Source organism: Paramormyrops kingsleyae, chromosome 5, assembly GCF_048594095.1.
Source record: "Paramormyrops kingsleyae isolate MSU_618 chromosome 5, PKINGS_0.4, whole genome shotgun sequence".
NCBI classification, from domain to species: domain Eukaryota; kingdom Metazoa; phylum Chordata; class Actinopteri; order Osteoglossiformes; family Mormyridae; genus Paramormyrops; species Paramormyrops kingsleyae.
The window spans coordinates 32,253,262-32,273,602 of record NC_132801.1 but is presented as its reverse complement, the minus strand read 5'-3'; the positions used below and the strand labels follow the sequence as shown (position 1 = coordinate 32,273,602).

Below are 20,341 nucleotides of genomic sequence, written 5' to 3'. Positions count from 1 at the left end.
CTGTGGTGCTTTTCTCATGTTTTCATTAGCGTCATCTTATGTCCCTGTCCTTTACCAACTGCCGTTGCAGTTGATGTTTTCTAAAATTACATTGGTTTCGTTCCTGTCATATTGATTGGATATTACCCTCTATTTAGTATTTAGGGGCTGCTGGAGATTTTACAACTTAAAAATAATTCATACTTTTAATACACAAAAATTTATATGCAGTCTTTTTTTACAACGTCACTCACCAGCTCAGGTGTTGGCATGGAAGCATTTTTAGGGGATTCTAAGGTTGTTCCTATACCTGGACATTAACACACCTCTAGGGTTTGGGGTTCGTATTCTGCATGTTTTTTCTTGTATGTACTTCAAAAATATTGCACTAGGCAAACTGGCCTTTCTAAATTGCCAAGTGTGTGTGTGTGTGTGTGTGTGTATGTCTGTTTTTATGTGTCCTATGAATCCCATCCAGATTTTTTTTCCCTTGATCTGGGTGCTCCAGACTCACCATGATCCTGTCTGCAAAGTGGTTGAAGGATGGAAAAATATTAAAAGTCAAATTAACGATGGAAATACATCTAAAACAAAAGAGTCAGTACTATTCCTTTTTTTATGAATTAGAGTGGCAACATTATTTAAAAAGAGCTAATTTTTAAAATGTTATATTGCCCTTTCCTTCACTAGAGGGCGGTAGAGCATAAACTGTAAATAAACGAACGGAGACACCATTTACTTAGTGTACTGCTTTAGTGAATTTAAAGAGTTTAGATTTGGTAAGACATGAGTCTATAAGCACTTCAGAAGCTACAGTAAAATTTCCCCAAAGAATCGTTTGTGTTTTTGTGTGAAAAGAGAAAGTTCGTAAATCCTTGGGTGGTAATTTACTTAGAAGCCTGAATACATACAATTATGGTATTTAGATTCTTTCTTGTAGTCTCTCTCTAACAATAGCTGCCTTGTTCTTAACACTTTGGCATTCCTTTTCTTAAACATGACTTTAAAAGGAAGCTGTATTTTTTATTATGCTCTGAAATGAGAAAATAGAAAGGGCTATATTTCAGTCTTGATGGTGTTAATTAACCATATACTATTTTCATTTTTCCATAATACTTCAAGAACAATGCTTGCATTTTACAATTTTACAGTGAATATTTTGTTATTTACACACATCTGACCTTAACCTGTGTACTATTCAAGTTTAATTTTAGTGAATTATGGTTACTGTGGTGGCTCTTGCTTTTGGTTGCAACCTTATTTTGGATGCTGTTCTAGTTGAACCAGAAACTATGGTTTCGATTTAGCGTCGACTACAGCATATGATCAAGAGAATGAACAAAAGCGCTGTGCACTTGGATAGCAAGAGGCTATACCAAAAACAAGATATACCATAACCATACAGATAAAATAGGTTATAAAATAAAGGCAAAATATAACATAAAGGTGAGACAGGCCTCAGGGCAGCCTCAAACTGGAGAGGAAAGTCAGCCTCTGAGAGAGGCACTCAACCTATTGGTCTATGTGGTGGCCAGGAGAGCAGGGAACCCAAACAGGATGGGCAGTGGGAACCTCTGGCCAAACAGGGAAAAGGACACATAGGACAGGGCTAGACGGACACCAAACCCTGACAGCTACAGTCTGGGCGGTTTATGTAAATTGACCTGTTCTTCAGTTGTTTTTTATCTATCATCTGTCATTCTTCTGTACCTGCATACCCTATTCAGGGTCACGAAGGCAGAAAACAATCCAGGATGGGGTGGCAAACCTTCACAGGGCACACACACCATTCTCACCTACAAGCAATTTGCTGCAGTAATTCCAATTCACCTTTTTGGATTGAGGGTCGGAAACTGGAGGAAACCCCACAACAACATGGGGAGAACATGCAAACTGCACACATGGCAGCGTGGGGGAGGCTCAAGCCCTGGTCCCAGGGGTGCGAGGCAACAGCGCCAACCACTGCACCAACCTCTTGTAGCTTAAAAACCCCTAATGTTAGTTGTTAATTTAAGGTGCAAGAAATCAAACATATAATCTACTGTAATTAATATTTCTTGGAATTCCCAGAATATCTCCAAGAGCAAAGTTTAACATTATTATAACTTAGAAAGGACTCTGGCATGTGCAAGCTTCACCTGCTGTTAGTGTAGTGGCAAGGGCATAACTTTGGCTTGAGCACTGGGGTGGTGGGGTGGATTGAGATCTCCTCCAATTTAAGAGATTCCAAGAGCTTGTATGGGCTAGTTATGATTACTGGGGGGTTACAACCCCCCACCCTCCCATAAATTATGGCCATGTGTAGTGTAATTGGTACACAGATCAATTTTACATACAAGATACTATGTTTAAGGGGGTGACTTCATTTTCAAATGGTGCTATTAGGTGATGCCAAATGATCTTTACTAAATACACAATTTAACAACTTCTTTTTCTACTTAATACTCAATTATCAGTTCTCATGGAAGGATTGGCAGTATAAGACATGTTAATTGTTAAACATTCAGAACATCCAGGCAAATACAAATACAGAATCTATTATTGTGTGCATGTGATCAAAAGATTTTAAATCCCCTGGTGGCATCAACATCGGTCCCTTAACCCTAAGAAAAGCTGGTGGACCTTTCATGCTTAGTGTGTTAAGTGTATGAGGTGTCTGGCCCAAGAATGATCAGACACTGGCAGCTTTATGGTCTACAGTATATGCACTTTATTGACAAACGTTTTGGGACACCTGCCTTTACACGCACATGAACTTTAATGACATCCCATTCTTAATGCATAGGCTTTAATATGGAGCTGGCCCACCCTTTGCGGCTATAACAGATTCAAATCTCCTGGGAAGGCTGTCCACAAGGTTTAGGAGTGTGTTTATCCTCCTGAGACCCAAGGAAAAAAGTGTCAGTTTTAGGTTAATTGTGATTTTCTATCTCTTTGGAGGAAATAAGACATCTTTTTTCAAATTTATTTTTATTTTTAATTTCACAGCATGTCCTCTTTAGTATACAACAGGAATAAATATGTTTTCTTACATCAGTGAAAAGATACAGTATATGCAAAAACAAAATGTCCACTGCAATGGACATAAATGAATAGGTAGGGTCTCAGGAGGTTATGGGAATTTTTGACCATTCTTCCAGGAGAGCATTTGTGAGGTCAGGAACTGATGTTGAATGAGAAGGCTTGGTTCGCAGTCTCTGCTCTAATTCATCCCAAAGGTGTTCTATCGGGTTGAGGTCAGGACTCTGTGCAGGCCAGCCAAGTTCCTCCACACCAGACTCACTCATCTATGTCCTTATGGACCTTGCTTTTTGCACTGGTGCGTAGTCATGTGTGACAGGATGGGGCTGTCACCAAACTGTTCCCACAAAGTTGGGAGCATGAAATTGTCCAAAATGGCTTTGAATGCTGCAACATTAAGAGTTCCTTTCACTAGAACTAAGGGGCCAAGCCCAACCCCTGAAAAACAACCCCACACCATGATCCTCCCTCCACCAAACTTTACACTTGGCCCAATGCAGTCTGGCAAGGAATGCCACAAGGTTCAGTTTTAGGTCCCCTACAATTTTCACTATACATGTTACCTTTAGGCTCAGTTATTTGTAAGCATGCAGTTAGCTTTCATTGCTTTGCAGATGATACACAATTATATATGTTGGCTAAACCAGAAGAGAAACAGCAACTTCAGAGAATGGAATAATGTTTAATTAACATCAAAAAGTGGATGTCAAACAACTTCCTCCAGTTAAAATCTAGACAAGACTGAGGTTCTTCTTTAAGCCACCAGAAGTAAACTATCTGACATCATAGTCAATCTGGATGGACTATCTATTGCACCAAGTACTGTTGTTAAAAACCTTGGTGTTATTCTAGATTCTGATCTTTCGTTCGATGTACATGCTTCTAACATTAGCCGTACTGCCTTCCTTCACCTGCGTAATATTGTGAAATTAAGAAACATGCTATCCTTTGAAGATGCAGAGAAATTGGGTCATGTGTTTATTACCGCCAGGCTCGATTACTGTAATGTCTTATTCTCTGGTTGTCCAAATAGGTCATTTAATAAACTCCAACTAGTCCAGAATGCAGCAGCCAGAGTCCTCACCAAAGCTAAAAAAATATGATCATATCACCCCAATTTTATCTTTAAATTTCGTGTTGACTACAAAATGCTACTCTTAACTTACAAAGCTCAAAATGGTCTAGCACCGCAGTATATGAGTAACCTCATTTGCAACTACGTTCCGACTCGTACGCTTCGATCGCAAGATGCAGGTGTTCTTTTAATACTCAGAAAAAAGAACGTCACTTTTGGAGGAAAAGCATTAGCTCATAAAGCACCACAGTTATGGAATAAACTTCCTATTAGTGTTTAGAACTCAGAAACAATCTCTGCTTTTAAGTCTAGGCTTATGACTTACCTCTTTAGTAAGCCTTTTGGATACTAAAAGGTGGATGTGAGATCTGGAGGTTCATGGTCATTTGAGATTATAGGTGAAAGGGGGGATCGGTGCTGTCATCCCGTCACTCTTGCTGATCACATAAGTTGTTGACGGTAGTTTTACTTGATGCCAAGACGCCTGGAAACCCTCATGTCTGTTTCATTTCAGGTCTCCCTTTTAGCCAGGCTGCCATAGCACCCCGAGCTGACACTCCACTGCTTGAAGCCTCACCTGGGCTCCTTGGAGACCATTATCTGGAGCCAACTAGGATTTTTAAATTATATGGACTTGAACTGAATTCCAATTTAATACTGAATCAACTTTAGCTTAATGTCACTATGGGTCATAGCATGCGGCCACAGCAACGACACTTTCAGACTATTTTTATATCTTCACTTCTTTAAAATGATAATCATTCATCTTTAACTAACGTTAATGTGAATACATTTACATGCTCCCTGGTTGCCCAGAGAAGGATAGGGTCCCCTTCCGAGTATAGGTTCCTCTCAAGGTTTCTTCCTGCTTAGGGAGTTTTTCCTTGCCACTGTCACCTCAGTACAGTAGGTGGGGGTACGGGCCAGTTATATATAAAATGCTTTGTGACAATGACTGTTGAATTGAATTGAAATTTAATGAATGGAATTATTACACAGGTGGCATCCTATTACGGTACCACGTTTGAATTCATTGAGAGCAACCCTTTCTTTCGCAAATGTTTGTAGAAGCAGTCTGCATGCCTAGCTGCTTGATTTTATACACCTGTGGCTATGGAAGTGACGGGAACACCTGAATTCAATGATTTGGAGGGGTGTCCCAATACTTTTGGCAATATTGTGCATACTGAGGTTTTTTAATGTAAACAATCATTTGGCATGAAATAAAAAAAAATGTTTCAGTGCAAAAAACAAAACACCTTGTATGTGCACATCTTCACATTTATTTTTTTACAGCAAGCTGATACATCCAGTCACTTCGTCAGTGTCTCCAGTGTGATCATTTTAACAGGCCCAAGCTCAGACCCACGGACGTCTTGTAATTCTAATGCACTGCGTGATAGGGTTTCCTGCCATGTTATTTTTAACGCCATTTATGTGTGCTTTTTTCATACAGAAGTGCACAAAGCACTTTTCCTTTTTTACACTCATGGGGCAGTTTCACTTTCTGCTCCAGTCTGCTACCATTTTATAGTGCATCTTCTGCTTCATGCGTCAGACTTTCGGCTTAAAGAAATGTCGACATTTCTCAAGATTGAAACATCAGCGTCCTATAATTTTACAAAGAGACAGAGATTTATGGCCCCACAAGACCAGCAATGTCTAAGACCTCTCTTTAATTCATTCAAAAGACTCATCTATAAAACATTTTTTGGGAAGGAAAACCCCAGTTGCAGAATACAATATGAGAATTTTAATAATTGTTGCTGTTGAACAATATAACATAATCATGCACTGTTTCATTTGCATGGGGTGTCAAATTAAATGAATATTTAAGCAGTGATACATTAATTTACAGTTTAACATAGCAGCATACTCAGGGGCAGAGTTTGGGTGAGCAGCGGGGGTCAGTGCCCCCCCCCCCCCCCGTCACCTAAGTCCAAATTGCAATTAACTGGCAAGACCGGCATTGGACTGTTTTATGCTGGCACTTTGGACATTTGCGTTAACAGTTTCCTGGAACCCTATAGGTAGACAAAATACAGTGATACCTTCGGCTCACAAACTTCATTCGCTCGAGGACTCAGTTCACGACCCGAGAAGTCTACGACCTGAATCAATTTTTCCCCATTTAAAATAATGTAAATACAAATAATTCATTCAAACCTCAGAAACAAAAATATGTTTTAATGTACAATACGTGTAATTACACTAGAACACAGAATTAACATTCATGAGCACAGCACTTGAATAAACACTGTTTATGCTAGGCGCGGCACCAAAAAATGTGTAATTACACTAGAGCCAAAAAGGGAAAGAGATAAGAGAAGAAACGTTTACGGAAGGCGGACCAATAGACAACTGAGCATACGCTTGTTAGCGGGCTGGCCGCTCGAAAGACGCCAAAACATGGAAAAGAACCACAAAACATCCCCCCAAAAACTAAACAATTAACATTAAAAGACTGAATAACAGTCAAAAACAATACAGTAATTTCAAAAATGTGATTTTAAAAAAAAATTATACTGTACATTATTTTCATATGCCAAAAATTTTCATGTACATTTCCTGATGCCACGCGTTGCATGGCAATGAACTTCTTTGTTTGTACTATAAACAAACAATACGCAGTTGCCACTATGTGTGACTGGAGAATATAACACTAAAATAGGAGTTAATTTATGTTAATGAAGTACTGTAATTTTATGCATAGATATGTGACTGTTAAAAACCATCACAAACATGTTTATCAATCACTGAAAGGTACCGCTATAATAAAATGTTCTCTCGCTATATATTTTTTTCAAATATTCAACCTCTGAAGAGATATAGTAAAGACATCTACAACAAGTTTTTTATACATTCCACAGCCGTTCTTGGGCATAATGAACACTTCATCATGTTTCAGGTGCCTCCTCGGGTTGCGTTTGGGGGATGTTTGTGTGTTCGCAGCCTGAAACACGGGTCGCGAACCGGTACAAAAAAAATTCCGAACATCTGGTTCGTAACCCGATTTGTTCGTGAACAGGATTGTTCGTGGGTCGAGGTACCACTGTAATAGGTTGTCTGTGCAAACATCAAACTCTGTCTATGAATATACTTGTTCTTCCCACAGTGCTTACTTTTTACAATACAATTTACATATATTACCATTTCATTTATAGAAAAATATCAAAATATTTACAGCAGTTAAAAAGTCAGTGAGGACACCAGCTAACACATTTACATTGTAACAACAAAAAAAAATACTTCCCAACCTATTAATGGGAAATTAGAATGATTGGAAATTCCCCAGAAAAGTAAAGCATATTAAGGACATACACTGTGTCAATTCAGCATTAATTCTGCTTATTTCAGATAGTGGAATTGAAAAAGCTTGTGATCCTGCAATTGATAGATAGATGGATTGTATTATACCAAAGGCTAATGTGTATCCACATTTTTATGTCCAGATTTCCACAAACTGCAAGTCCCCATCTAAAATATGACTAGTATTAAAGCTTTGTGAACTGCAATGTGCCATCGCAATCTTCCTCTGGTGCTTTGCTGGGGATGAGCTCATTGCCTGTAGCAGTGAGCGTGCAGTAATTGTTGCTGTAGCCTGTGCTACACTGCAGGTCCCCGAATCTTGAGTCCCCTACGTCGGGGCCTGTGTGCTTCAGGACAGAACCCACTATGACACTAAGTTCAGGCATCAGGAAGGGGACGGAGAACAGGGAGTCCTGTGGATCTATGCCATAGGTGTTGACCAATGGATTGACATAGGTGGTGTAAGTCTGTGTGTGTTGGAGAGGGGGCAGAATATAGCTTTCTTTGTGGTCTATGGGAGGGGCCACAACCAAGGTGTCAAGTTTCAAGGGTTCCTCTATATTTAATGGTCTTCCCAGATTTCCTTGAGACATGACCCAGCTCTACAGTGACAAACACACATATTAAAGGGCGAGTTCCAAAATACAGAAATATTTGGGGAAAAGTTGAAAAGAAGCATCCTTACCTTGAAATCTCCCTTATATTTATTGTACAGGGATTGAAAGAAAGGTTCTGGTGTTGGAACACTGAAGTACTTTTTTAGGTTTAGCCTACAATACAATACAGGTTAGAATAGAATAAAATATACTTTACGGTCATTGCACGCAACTTGTACAACAAAATGCAATAAGAAATTCTCTGAGTGAAACTTCCAGTAAAAATGTTGTGGATCAACAATCATTATCATGGTCTTAACTTATGCATCATGAGAATTGGTTACCTAGGTTTCAGTCTGAAGAATAAAAACAGCATTATGGCAATTGCAGCACATGCAGCGAGTCCAACTAACAGCAGTGCACCTGTAAACAAGGAAACCATCAGCAGATACATCATGTTGTAAATAGCATTCATGAAGTGTAATTGTGCTCAGTCTTCGGCGGTGCTTACCATTACCCTGTCGTTTGTAGGTCCTCCACCTTACAGCTGGGCTCCAATCACTCCATTGCCCACAGTAATGGTTCGAAATAGGGCTAGAGGACACTTTTGCTATGTACTCTGTGTCTGGTTCCAACCTCAGGTCTTCAACCTGGACTAGTTTCTCAAATAACTCTATCTTTGTCACCTATGAGCAGAAAAAACACAATAAGAAAAAATAATCGATGGGTCACAAATGTCAAGTGAAAACCCAGTTCTTGCTGTATAATCAAAGTGGTTTGGGAAAGCTTACATCATCCGAATCTCCACTTCTGTAGTACCAAAGTCTGTATTTCAGATACCTTATCAGGAAAACCCGAGGCTGAATTTTTTCATAACTGTTCTGCCAAGTGAAATTATAGCCACCAGGAAACCAGTGGACGCTTAGGTTACAGGGTGCTACTGGTTTAACTAGAAAAAGAAACCAGCAGTCAGACAGACATATAATGGGGAGGAAATGGCAGGACATTTCAAAACTTTTATGAATGAAGGTTAAACATAAACCATGATAATGGTCAGAAATTGGTTATCATTCAGTTTGACACATCAGTAAGGTTTACGTCAGCTGCCTTGATCTCAGTTCAGTTCAGTCCAGTTCAGTGCAGTCCAGTTCAATTCGATTCAGTTCAGCAGCTTTCATAAAAGAGTCACCCCAAGGCACTTACATAGACGTGCCGCAATACATTCTGGCATAATTTATACAGAATAATTCAATAAGAAAGAAAGAAAGAAAGAAAGAAAGAAAAAGAAAGAAAGAAAGAAATACAACAACAGAAGAGAGGAACCAAAAACTCCCAAACAGAGAAAAAAAATCTTTGGGGGTCCAAGGTCAACTGGTTGCCCAATCCCCCCCCCCCCCCCAAGACATGCTAATATTATGGAGAAAAAGAGTGTGCTTGCTTGCTAAAAGCAAGGTGTAAGCTGCGGTCAAGGTCAAGGCCCCTCGATGAGTCGGGGGGGGGGGGGGGGGGCTGGGGGGGGGCTGCACCCCTGATGTTACAGTTCATAAGTCACCTACTGAGGTTACCGTCCATGGAGCTGGAGCTTAGAAAAGACACCGAAATAGAAACTTACTGTGTTTTGCTGGCTTGTACCTATTTTCTAACATGGCAGTCCGCAAATTATCCCAAAGCTTTATGACAAAATGCTCCGTGTCTATAAATCTTTCTGGAGACTGCAATGTACATTGGTAATTATCCAGTATTTTTGCAAGTGAACAGTTGAATATTTTTCTGTTCACAAAAGAGAGTATATGACAGATTATATTATAACTTACAAAGACACTATCCTCAAATCTACCTTCAATAGCTTTAACTTCAAGACTGCAAATTTATTCCCATATGTTTAACCATCCAAATCAGGTATAATTATACAGGAAGTATGCCTTACCCATAGTGCTGAAATTCGAGCCAGTATGAAATGTTTCTGATATGATCTGAGCCTTTGGAGATTCTTACTGTGCAGGTTATTGTAAACAAATAATCATTTACACAAGAGATCTCATCCATGGTGCCTGTGGAAGTTAAAAACAAAGGGAATATGATTGTATGAATCAATTGGCCAATTACTTCTCAAGTAAAAAATATAATATTAAGATATTTAAAATACAACTAATCACAAACTGTTGAATAGTATAGCCCCTTTCTTTCAGATTTTGCCAAAAGGAAACAATCTCAGAGTTTGCATTAAAAAGTAATAAGTGGGCATGACCATAAATAATTCTCAATAAATTCAATTACAACTAATTTGGCATATGCTACCTGATTGGCTTCTATAAATGTATAGGCGTATCCATGACTGGATTTTCTATGCATGGGCAGCCACATGAAGCATGAGGTGAAGTGGAAACCAGCGGATGGGACAATTCCACATGAAGGTGATCACCGGGAACTGGCCTCTGAAGGTGCAGCATGAGAATCCGTGTTAAGGGCATTACAGAAAACAGGTGCCCATCACTGGCCTATTTGGAAGCAACTTTTTAATGATGTCTTTCCAATCCGGGGGTTTGATCAGCAAAGCAGAGTTAAGCTTTTCCTTTTATTTTTGGTTCAACTCCAATGAGTCTACAATCCTCAGAACTTCTAATAATGCAAGCACTTAAAAACAGTCCTGTGTAGTGAGTTCTTAGACTGTAAGAATTCTCAGGGCACGGGTGTTTTTATTTTGAAGATTTATTTTTTTTCCTGCCAGAGTGTAAGCGGGCCACTTCTCTCTTAGATGCAGCTGGAATTTGTTTTCCTGTCTTTTATAATAATAAACATCCTGCTTTTTCTAGGATGAAGAAACCATCTCCCGGTCCTTTCTCCTCTCACCACACTATGTTAATAAATGACGTTCCTGTTCCCATTCACCGCACTAGTTATTCTCATCTGTACCTCATCTCTCCTAGTGCGTCTATGTGTTTTTGTTGTTTGAGCAGAGAGCCAGAAGCCAATCACCAGGAAACACAAACAAAGTACGGGCAATCGTTCCATCTCACTCTCCCTCTCTTTATTTATTAGCTATAACGATATTTTTCTATTCTGCTTTCGTCCACTCTTTTTGCCCCGTGTGTCACTTTCTGTTTCTTGTGAGGGAAATCGATGTATTGCCGCATCACATTATTTTGTATACTGCATGGAAGCTGAAAACTTTCAAAAGCTGAATTTGCTTTGAGTCTTTACCACATGTACCGTGTCTCCTGCTTTTACTGATATCTGATTACTGGTGACAAGGTTCAATTAAGAAGATGTAGCTATTAGATCCTGATCTGCCCCCCTTCTATGCTGATAGCATCATTATAGTAATCCATCCATCCATCCATCCATTTTCTGAAACTGCTTCTCCTATTTCCCAATCCACCTATTGGGAGGTGGGTCCAGAGCCTATGGGCACAAGGCAGGGAAGAACCCAGGATGGGGCAGCAACCAATAGCAGGGAACAGTCACTCAACATGCACACTGACGGGCAGTTGGGCGACTCTGTGGGGGGAAACCAGAGCACCCAGAGGAAACCTTACGATGACACGGGGAGAACATGCAAACTCCACGGAACCCGGGTTCCAAAGGTGCGAAGCGACAGTGCTAACCACTGCACCCCCATGCTGCCTCACTTTGTAGTAATATAATCCGCAAATTTTTACATTTTTGATTATTAAATATATGCTTTATTTGTCAATATATTCTATATCTCTTACAGCCATACATCACTTTAGAAATGATAGTAATAGTAAGTCCTTTCTAATTGGGGGGCATTGTTAAATTTGTATCCTGAACAACTATCCAGGTTTAGGGGTTAAGGTTAGGGGTATGAGACATACTGTAGATTTGACCAACATCCAAGGAAAAGATGAAAGGACAGTTACCTTTTGTTACAGTGGCTCCAGACAGAAGGCCGCTGTTGTAAAATACCCAAAGAAAGGCAAAAAGTCGACTCATAATCAGATCTTTTCTGTGAAAGGAAAGATAAGTCTGCAATTTTAAAGTAATTGTTATAAGCTCAGCAATATTTTTAGCAAAGAGGAAGTTTGCTGAATGACTGATAACTACTGATCTCAGATCAGATCAGATTTTTATCCTGAACGACAGTACTACACAGGCCTGGGTCTGGCTGTGGTTATTAAGGGGGTCGGCGAGGGGGTTGCTGAACACACTGTCATGCTCAGCAGAGGGTGGCTGTTCCTGCTCTTTCAGATCACATGGAAATCAGCTTGCATGAGCTTTGATAGCATTTCATTGTGTGCACAAAAGGCTTAGTCGCTAGGTTTTTTAACAGTCACCAAAAACTCTCCAAATACCAGTTTTCTGAAACTTGAATAGTCATAAGTTTCACCCCAGAGTGGGTCGGGCATATGATCTGTTGGGGCAGGCCAGCTTTGAATACAGAATAAGGGGAACCTTTCAGAAGAAAAAAAATTGAGATGTAAAAGGTGGTGGTAGGGGGGGGGTTAGTATAGTTACAAGGGCTCCTAAGTGACAGGGGTCCTAAAAACTAGATAATTAGATTGATCTGGGTGGGGGTCTAAAATCTCTAGCCGTGCTCCTGCCACAGCCATACAATCCACATTTTCAACAATACTTTCTCCGCCTTTCTCAGCATTGCTTCACCATAAATGTAGAATTGGTTAAATAGTAATAATCTGAATTTGTTTCATTAACATGAGAAGTGCCACAGTGTTGCTTTTGTGGTTTTAAAGGGAGTTGCTCTGGGTTATTAATAAATAAATATAACACTATATTTTTCACACTTTTTCAGACCACCCATCCCTATTGAACCACCTCGCACATAACAGGGAAAAATGTTTATTATTATTATTATTATAATTATATAATTTTTAAAGGGTGTTTGGAGAAAGTCAGGTGACAATAACTGCACGAAATAGGTGCTTGTTCATTTTATCCAAAATAACCTAAACATAAACATTTTTAGCCACCAAACGGTAAATGATGTCACAGACTTGAAAAGACATCCAAGCCAGAGCTCAGTTCGTTAGGTTTAAAATACTTCATACATTACGGTCGCCTTCCCATTCTTATTACGAATTATGAAACATAACACGTACTCTGTCGTGATGGACCTTAACGTATTGAACAAATGACATGAATAAATCAAGACAGACATTCGCACAGTCTAATCTACCGTGACACGTGGAAACAATCTACAGACAGAATGACTCGTGCAAAATCTGACGAATACCAAGCACCTATCTGATTTTAATGTTTCGTAAAAGAGCAACGTTCATCCCGGGAACGTCTAACGCCACCGATTTGGTAATAAACTTGCAGACAAGCTGTTGCATAGCCGCATAGACACGCTCAATACATGCTTCCCCAGGACATCAGAAATGTCCCTACACTTAACATGGGTTTATCTACTAAGTGATCCGCAGTAGCTGGTAAGAGAGAACTGTCCAACTTTACAATAGTGTTTCTTTGGTGGCGATACGTAAATGAAAAGATACTGATAACAGCATTACTGATAAGTCGTAATACTTTATACGCATGTAAGTGAAAATATGATAAAATATTTACTGTTGTCTAACCGGAAAACTACGCTTACGTATGTGGTGTTAAAATTTGAAAATTCACATTAAGAACTGACGCCATTAGAGCCGCACAGTCATGCATTTGTCTTATCATGATGTCTAATTGCATGTATATATGTATAATTATTTGAAGAAGCAATTGAATTAAATTTATCTGAAATCAAGCAGTGGATAATTAGTTTCTACAAAACAGAAGTGACTGTCATCGCAGGTTACCTTGCCTCGCTACCTTAAATTTGTTGATGCTCCGGGATCTGCCGAAATGATCTTCACTTCTGATGAACTGTGGATTTAACTTATGGCGTTAAATTAGTGCCAAAACTCGCGCGCATAAAAACCACACGCGCGTATGCGCTAGCGAGCAGAAAACCCATCCTCTTTACGCGCTCGCGTTTGCACAGCACTTGCTCGCTCGCTCGGCGTTACGTTAGTGCCAAAAGTCGAACCACGTGCACGTGTGCGCTTGCGAGCTGAAAACCCATCCTCTCTACGCGCTCGCGTTCGCTGGACCCTATCTACGCACTCGCGTCTGCACAGCACTCGCTCGCTCGACAGGATGAATTTTGACACTTAGGAGGCGGGAACATTGCCTAATATCTCCTCTCATTTGATTGGTTTTTAAAAATATTGACTACGATTGGCTATTTGCTTTGGTAGAAGATGATGATAACTTGTCACTGACCGCGGTTAAGTTAGCCTCATATGGATTTTCATATAATTTTTGTCTGTAATAGTTATTAATTATTATATTGCATCCACTTAAAGTGCAATGGAGCAACAACTAAGGGGTTAATAGCTCTAAAACAAAATGGGACAGCCATGTCCTCATCAGTGGACTCCGGGGGATAATGCACACCCCTTGGATTTTCAAGATCACTTTAAATGTGACGAAACACGTAATCAAACAATTCAACTGCGGTACATTTGCTTTGTCCCACGGTGCACTGCTTAAATCACACTTTACAACTTATTTATGGATTAATTTGTGTTATCAATTAACTGTCAATATGTATGAAATGGAGCAATGGCATGTAATATGCATACAATGTGTTAATAACTGTCAGAGAGAAAGTTATTCTGAAAACCCAGTGGGGTGTGCATTGTTCCCTGTAGTCCACTGATCAAAGCACACTCCACTAGATGTGCCTGTCTTGTCTAGTTTTAAAGTTACTAACCCATTCATGTATTGTCCCATTGCACATTATACGAATACATTCGAACATTAAGACCAAAATGCTAAACCACCATGTCATTACAGCTGAAAGAACATATAATATTAGCTATTAACACGATTTTGCAAAAATCACGAAATGGTTTGAAGCACAAAAATAATCGGTGTGCATCGCTGTCTATGTACTGGATATCACGATTCTGCCATTAAAAACGCCCCACCTTACTTCCGTTAGAAGTTATTAAAGCCATAAAACTGAATATCGAATATGAGGCTAACTTAACCGCGGTCAGTGACAAGTTGTCATCATCTTCTACCAAAGCAAATAGCCAATCGTAGTCAATTTTTTAAAAAACCAATCGGAGCGGAGATATTAGGCACTGTTCCCGCCTCCAAAGTGTCAAAATTCATCCTGTCGAGCGAGCGAGTGCTGTGCAGACGTGAGTGCGTAGATAGGGTCCAGCGAACGCGAGCGCGTAGAGAGGATGGGTTTTCAGCTCGCGAGCGCAAGTTTTGGCACTAATTTAACGCCATATTAACTGCTTATAAAACGGAAGACGGAGTTCCTGTCGTCAAACCAGTCCGTCCCTTGAGCTTTGCATTGCCATATCTAATGCAGTATAGTCGGTGTTGTTAAACGAATATTATTTTATAACTGTAATTTAATTGAGATAAAACTTTGATTAACCGAAAGGAGCAGAAGCGATTCTTGTATTTCAGCCCCCAGCAGGGTTGCCACTTTCAGCCTTATACGGGAGGTTAACTCCCGGGTCCCCCACGTTTACAGTACATAGGGGGGGCTGGAATATTTTTTGAGGGGAGATGAGAAAGGGAATATGCGTGTCGAATTATTGCCAACTCACGGTTTATGTGAGCATCTTTATGGGTTTTTCATCTATTTTTAAATGTATATATTTAAAAAGTGTACACTCTGGTCACTTTAGGTACACCTTGCTAATACCGGGTTGAACCCAGTTTTGCCTTCGGAACTGATACAGGCGCCCCTTATTTGCTAATCGGGGAACTGAGCCCGCCTTAGAGAAGCAGAGCAGTGCTCGGTCATTATAATCGGTCTTGAAACTTAGGGCCCTGTGGTTTATTGGGTTCGGTAGTGTCCCGTTTATCCTGCGCCTGTCAGCAGGTCAGGGAAGACCAAGATCCGGTGTAGCGGAAAAATTACTCGTCTCAGAGTAGCTCAAATTGGCTACGTACACACCGCTACGCTTTAGTTTAAAAACTGAGTTTTCGAACGAAATGTCCATCCACACTGGCGTTTTCACGTCGGTAAAAATATTTCCATACATCCAGAAACTTATACCCTACACTGGGCATGCGCACATCGACATATTGCTCAGATCTGATGTAGTGTGACCAGGTGACCAATCAGTTGAGAGGGTGTAACTAGAGGGATCAAATCAGGGATGAACCATAAGATGAGTAGGGACCAATTAGGGCACTGTAGAGTCTCTGTTTTCACTCATCCACACTGCAACTCTAGAACGGAGGATGTTTCTCAATACCAAGAACGGAAAGATCATACATGTGGTTTTGTCAGGACTATTCTTGCTAACGTGCCTCCTATGAACAAACTTGGGGTGCAGTGAATCATGTGATTGGCCTCGTTTGGCGAGGTTGCCACCGATGTATCCTTGAAAGGGCAAGAATAAAAGATTTTTACCATTCTCTGTATTTCTGTTCTTAGTATCAGAAGCGGTCTTTGGCAATGGGGGATGACAAAATGGGTGAATGAGAACACAAGTACGGCCAAGTACACATATTAAGAAACAGGCAGACTATGAGAGCATTTACATAAGTCTCTGTTCATGGAGGATTGAATAACCAGGGTAGTATGGACGAAAGGTGAAAATGAAGACTTTCTGTGTTTTAACACCAAAATGTCCAGTGTGAACATACTAGTAGAGGGACCAGTAGTGCAGCTAAAACCACCCCCGCCTATTCTGACCATGAACAGGGAGACCAGAGGAGGAGAGCCCTTGTAGGGGATTCCTGACAGTCATCGCCAGTGATCACAACCCTCACACCCATGCTAGCTCCGCCTCACTGTAGGAGATCTCAGATGGCAGTGAGTTAAGTTGCAGTGGCCTCTCTGGGTTCAACACTTTTGTGCAAAAGTGTGGTTTCAGTTGACTTTCACACAAAATATTTAGTTCTGTCCTGCATGCACTAGTGTTGTTTCTATTTTTGTTCTTTATGTTGCACCATAGTCCAGGAGGAACAAGGTTTGTTTCACTCTGTACACTGTATTGTGTACATGGCTGAAATAACAATAAACCTACTCGAATTGACTTGGTTTCTGAGCGCGACCTAATGTCACTCTAGCTAAGCTAGCTGACATGCTAGCCAAAGTGTCAGCTAACATACTGATAGCTGGAAAGACACACAAGTTGTATGTAACACAGCTTGTATGCTTGGTGATATTTGATGAGCTCTGACATGTTTGAAATTACCTACCCCTGCCAGAAAAAAGCAACTTATTTTATGCGGGCTTCCTTTCTGTAGCTAGCTAGTTCCACAATCACAAGTTAATTTGTATGTATTAGACCCATTGAAAGGAGGGGATGAACACTGAAAAAGGAAATGTTGAATATGGGGGCAGGGCCATAGTGTGACATTATGATAACTGGTTAACGGATAGGAAGCAGCGAGTAGTTATAAGAGGCTCAATGTCACAGTGGGCCTGCGTTCATAGTGGGGTACCGCAGGGTTCAATTTTAGGACCACTTTTGTTCCTAATTTACATAAATGATATAGACACCAATATATACAGTAAACTGGTGAAATTTGCAGATGACACCAAGGTGGGTGGTGTAGCAGATACTGAACTAGCGGCTCAGCAGCTACAGCGGGATCTTAATTTAATTAGTGACTGGGCTGACACCTGGCAGATGAAATTTAACATAGACAAATGTAAGGTACTCCATGTAGGGAGCAGAAATATAAAGTACAGGTAATTTATGGGACCTACTGAAATAAAGGTAGCTGATTATGAGAAAGACCTTGGTGTGTATGTTGATGCTTCCATGTCTCATTCTCGCCAGTGCGGGGAAGCAATAAAAAAGGCCAATAGGATGTTGGGGTATATCTCCAGGTTTGTGGAGTTTAAGTCAAGGGAGGTAATGCTAAGATTATACAATTCCTTGGTGAGACCTCACCTAGAATATTGTGTACAGGTTTGGTCACCATATCTTAAAAAGGACATAGCGGCCTTAGAAAAGGTGCAGCGTAGGGCCACAAGAATGATTCCTGGTCTTAGAGGAATGTCATACGAGGAAAGGTTATTTGAGCTAAATCTGTTCAGCCTCAAGCAAAGGAGACTGAGGGGGGACATGATCCAGGTCTATAAGATTCTAACAGGGTTGGATGCTGTTCAACCGAATAGTTACTTCAGCATTAGTTCAAATACAAGAACTCCTGGCCATAGGTGGAAATTAGCGGGAGAACATTTCAAACTGGATTTAAGGAAGCACTTCTTTACACAGCGTGTAGTCAGAGTATGGAATAGTCTTCCTGATAACGTAGTGCAAGCTGAATCCTTGGGTTCCTTTAAATCAGAGCTAGATAAGATTTTAACAACTCTGAGCTATTAGTTAAGCGAGCTCGATGGGCCGAATGGCCTCCTCTCGTTTGTATAGTTCTTATGTTCTTATGTTCTTATTATTTTCTGAACTGAGTATCTTGATGGCATTAGCTGGAAGGAATGCCTGGCTGCAGCAAAAAACTTGCTTGGTATTAGGTACGAATCAGATTTATTTATGTATTAAATGAAGATGCCAGAACACCATTCTGGATCGTTCTGGACTACTTTAACCTCTGCCTGTCAGTAGCCAGCAGGTACTGGCTTGCTTTTTGGGTGACTTGGGCTTCAAGGTCCTTGTTGACTTGCATTTTCCCTTTGGGCTTCTGGTTAGCTGGTTTCTGTGTTGGGGATTCATGATCCAGGACCAGTATTCTACAGTGTGTGTCTTGTACTGCTGGTGTCCCGTCTTTGGGGGATTTTTGTGTGTATTGGGTTTTGGGGTCTTGCCCCTTTTGTTTCCAGGTTCCTGGTTTGGATTTTCCAGTCCTCTGGAGGCTGTACATCAAGCCAGTGGCCTGAGTCTTTCTGGTTCCCTGTTTCCAGCTGTGTTGGGACTGTTGGTCTCAGGGACCGGGGGGCAGGAAATCTGGAATGATGGATGAGCAGCACTGCTTGTCCATGATGGCTAATATTTTATCCTGTATGCTTTGAGTTTGAGTTGTTACAAAAAGTGCCTTAATTCTTCATTCCATAGATTCAACAAGGTGCTTGAAACAATCGTCAGAGACTTTGGTCCATGTTGACATGACAGCATAACACAGCTACTGCAGATTTGTCGGCTGCACCTTCATGATGCGACTCCACCACATCCCATAGACACTCTATTGGATTGAGATCTGGTGACTGCGGAGTCCTTTTGAGTACAGTAACCTCATTGTCATGTTCAAAAAACCAGTCTGAGGTTATATGGGCTTTCTGACATAGCGTGTTATCCTCCTAGAAGTAGCCATTATAAACTGGGTACACTGTGGTCATAAAGGGAGGGACACGGTCAGCAACAATAGTGAGATAGGCTGTGGCATTTAAACAATGCTGGGTTAGTACAAAGTGGCCCAGATTGTGCCAAGATAATATCCCCCTCACCATTACACCACCAGCAGCCTGAAATAATACAAGGTATAGGATGGATCCATGCTTTCATGTTTGTGCCACGTTCTGACCCTATCATCTGTTTGCGCTTTTCCACTGCCACCAGGATCCAAGTTGAACCCAAACAGATGGTTTTCCTTTGTAAATTGAGAGCCGTACCCATGCTAACTAGCAGGGCTGAAAGTGTGACTATACCAAGTTGGTTGCATCACCACCATCTGACTGGTTGAAATGCAAGAGACGAGAGAACTGGTGATCTGTGTCAATATGCGTGCATACATAGTCTTGCATAACGTGATGTAGGTGATGCATTCCCGATAACTGTGTTTGTATTATTCATTTATGTGTCTTTATGTCTTTTACCCCTTGTCCTCAAAAGGTTCTTTTGCCTTTTGCCAGGCTGTCAATGTAAATAAGAAATTGTTAGTTTCTTGCCTGGGAAAATAAAGGTCAAATAAAATTAAATAAATGAATGAATGATTAAAATACAGAACTTGAAAGTTTCCAGCCTCCTGCGTGGAAAAGAACTACAGAATGGCTGAATGTAATGAATATGTAAATTAGCATATAGTAAACCAAGATGTACACCATGTGAACATTAAACAACTGTATCTTCGGTATTACGTCAGTGTCACTCTCCAAACCCAGAAATGCCTTTACTGAGCTAAATCTTCTGCAGTGGAAAACCAAAGTGAGCTGGAACTGCACTGCTTGGTTACCAGCTGTCACACATCTAGCGTGATACTCACGCTTTCAGACTCTCATGCTCATGCAAGAAATCTTATGGCAGATCTATATTATTCTAAAATTAGCTACATGAAATGCATTGGGGTAGTTTGCATACCCTACAGTCTATTTACAAAATAATTAAACTGATACATACATATAAATGCATGTGCATGTGTGTGCAGATTTGACTTGAATTGAAAATTTCACTCCAGC

At 40.5% G+C, this 20,341-nt stretch overlaps 2 protein-coding genes across 10 annotated transcripts in view; one reads left to right on the top strand and one right to left on the bottom strand.

Moving 5' to 3' along the window:
- Nucleotides 1-6,242: 6,242 nt before the first annotated feature.
- Nucleotides 6,243-14,093, bottom strand: LOC111833431 (interleukin-21 receptor). 9 transcript variants are annotated; one of them, XM_023791688.2, is made up of 9 exons: nucleotides 13,758-14,093; nucleotides 11,862-11,947; nucleotides 9,908-10,415; nucleotides 9,593-9,750; nucleotides 8,772-8,929; nucleotides 8,492-8,666; nucleotides 8,325-8,403; nucleotides 8,070-8,154; nucleotides 6,243-7,986 (listed from the first exon to the last, which is right to left on the bottom strand). In XM_023791688.2, the coding sequence occupies exons 3-9, from the start codon at nucleotides 10,024-10,026 to the stop codon at nucleotides 7,570-7,572; spliced, it is 1,191 nt and encodes a 396-aa protein (XP_023647456.1). In that variant the 5' UTR covers nucleotides 10,027-10,415; nucleotides 11,862-11,947; nucleotides 13,758-14,093; the 3' UTR covers nucleotides 6,243-7,569. The 9 variants fall into 9 exon arrangements, with proteins under 9 accessions (XP_023647456.1, XP_023647454.1, XP_023647457.1 ...); XM_023791686.2 differs by having other exon boundaries at nucleotides 9,908-10,031; XM_023791689.2 differs by having other exon boundaries at nucleotides 13,771-14,093.
- Nucleotides 13,297-20,341, top strand: part of cog7 (component of oligomeric golgi complex 7) — a 47,129-nt gene continuing 40,084 nt past the window's right edge. Inside the window, exon 1 of the mRNA XM_023791682.2 lies at nucleotides 13,297-13,391. The gene's annotated coding sequence lies outside the window, so the exon portion shown is untranslated. The remainder of the gene's footprint in view (nucleotides 13,392-20,341) is intronic.

Excerpts from the sequence above, each read along its gene's own strand:
- LOC111833431 (XM_023791686.2), bottom strand. The coding sequence starts at position 11,934 with ATGAGTCGACTTTTTGCCTTTCTTTGGGTATTTTACAACAGCGGCCTT. Across the intron at positions 9,751-9,907 it reads CTCGAATTTCAGCACTATGG|AAAAATATTCAACTGTTCAC; the intron begins GTAAGGCATACT and ends TTTTGTGAACAG. Across the intron at positions 8,667-8,771 it reads GAAGTGGAGATTCGGATGAT|GTGACAAAGATAGAGTTATT; the intron begins GTAAGCTTTCCC and ends TTCTGCTCATAG.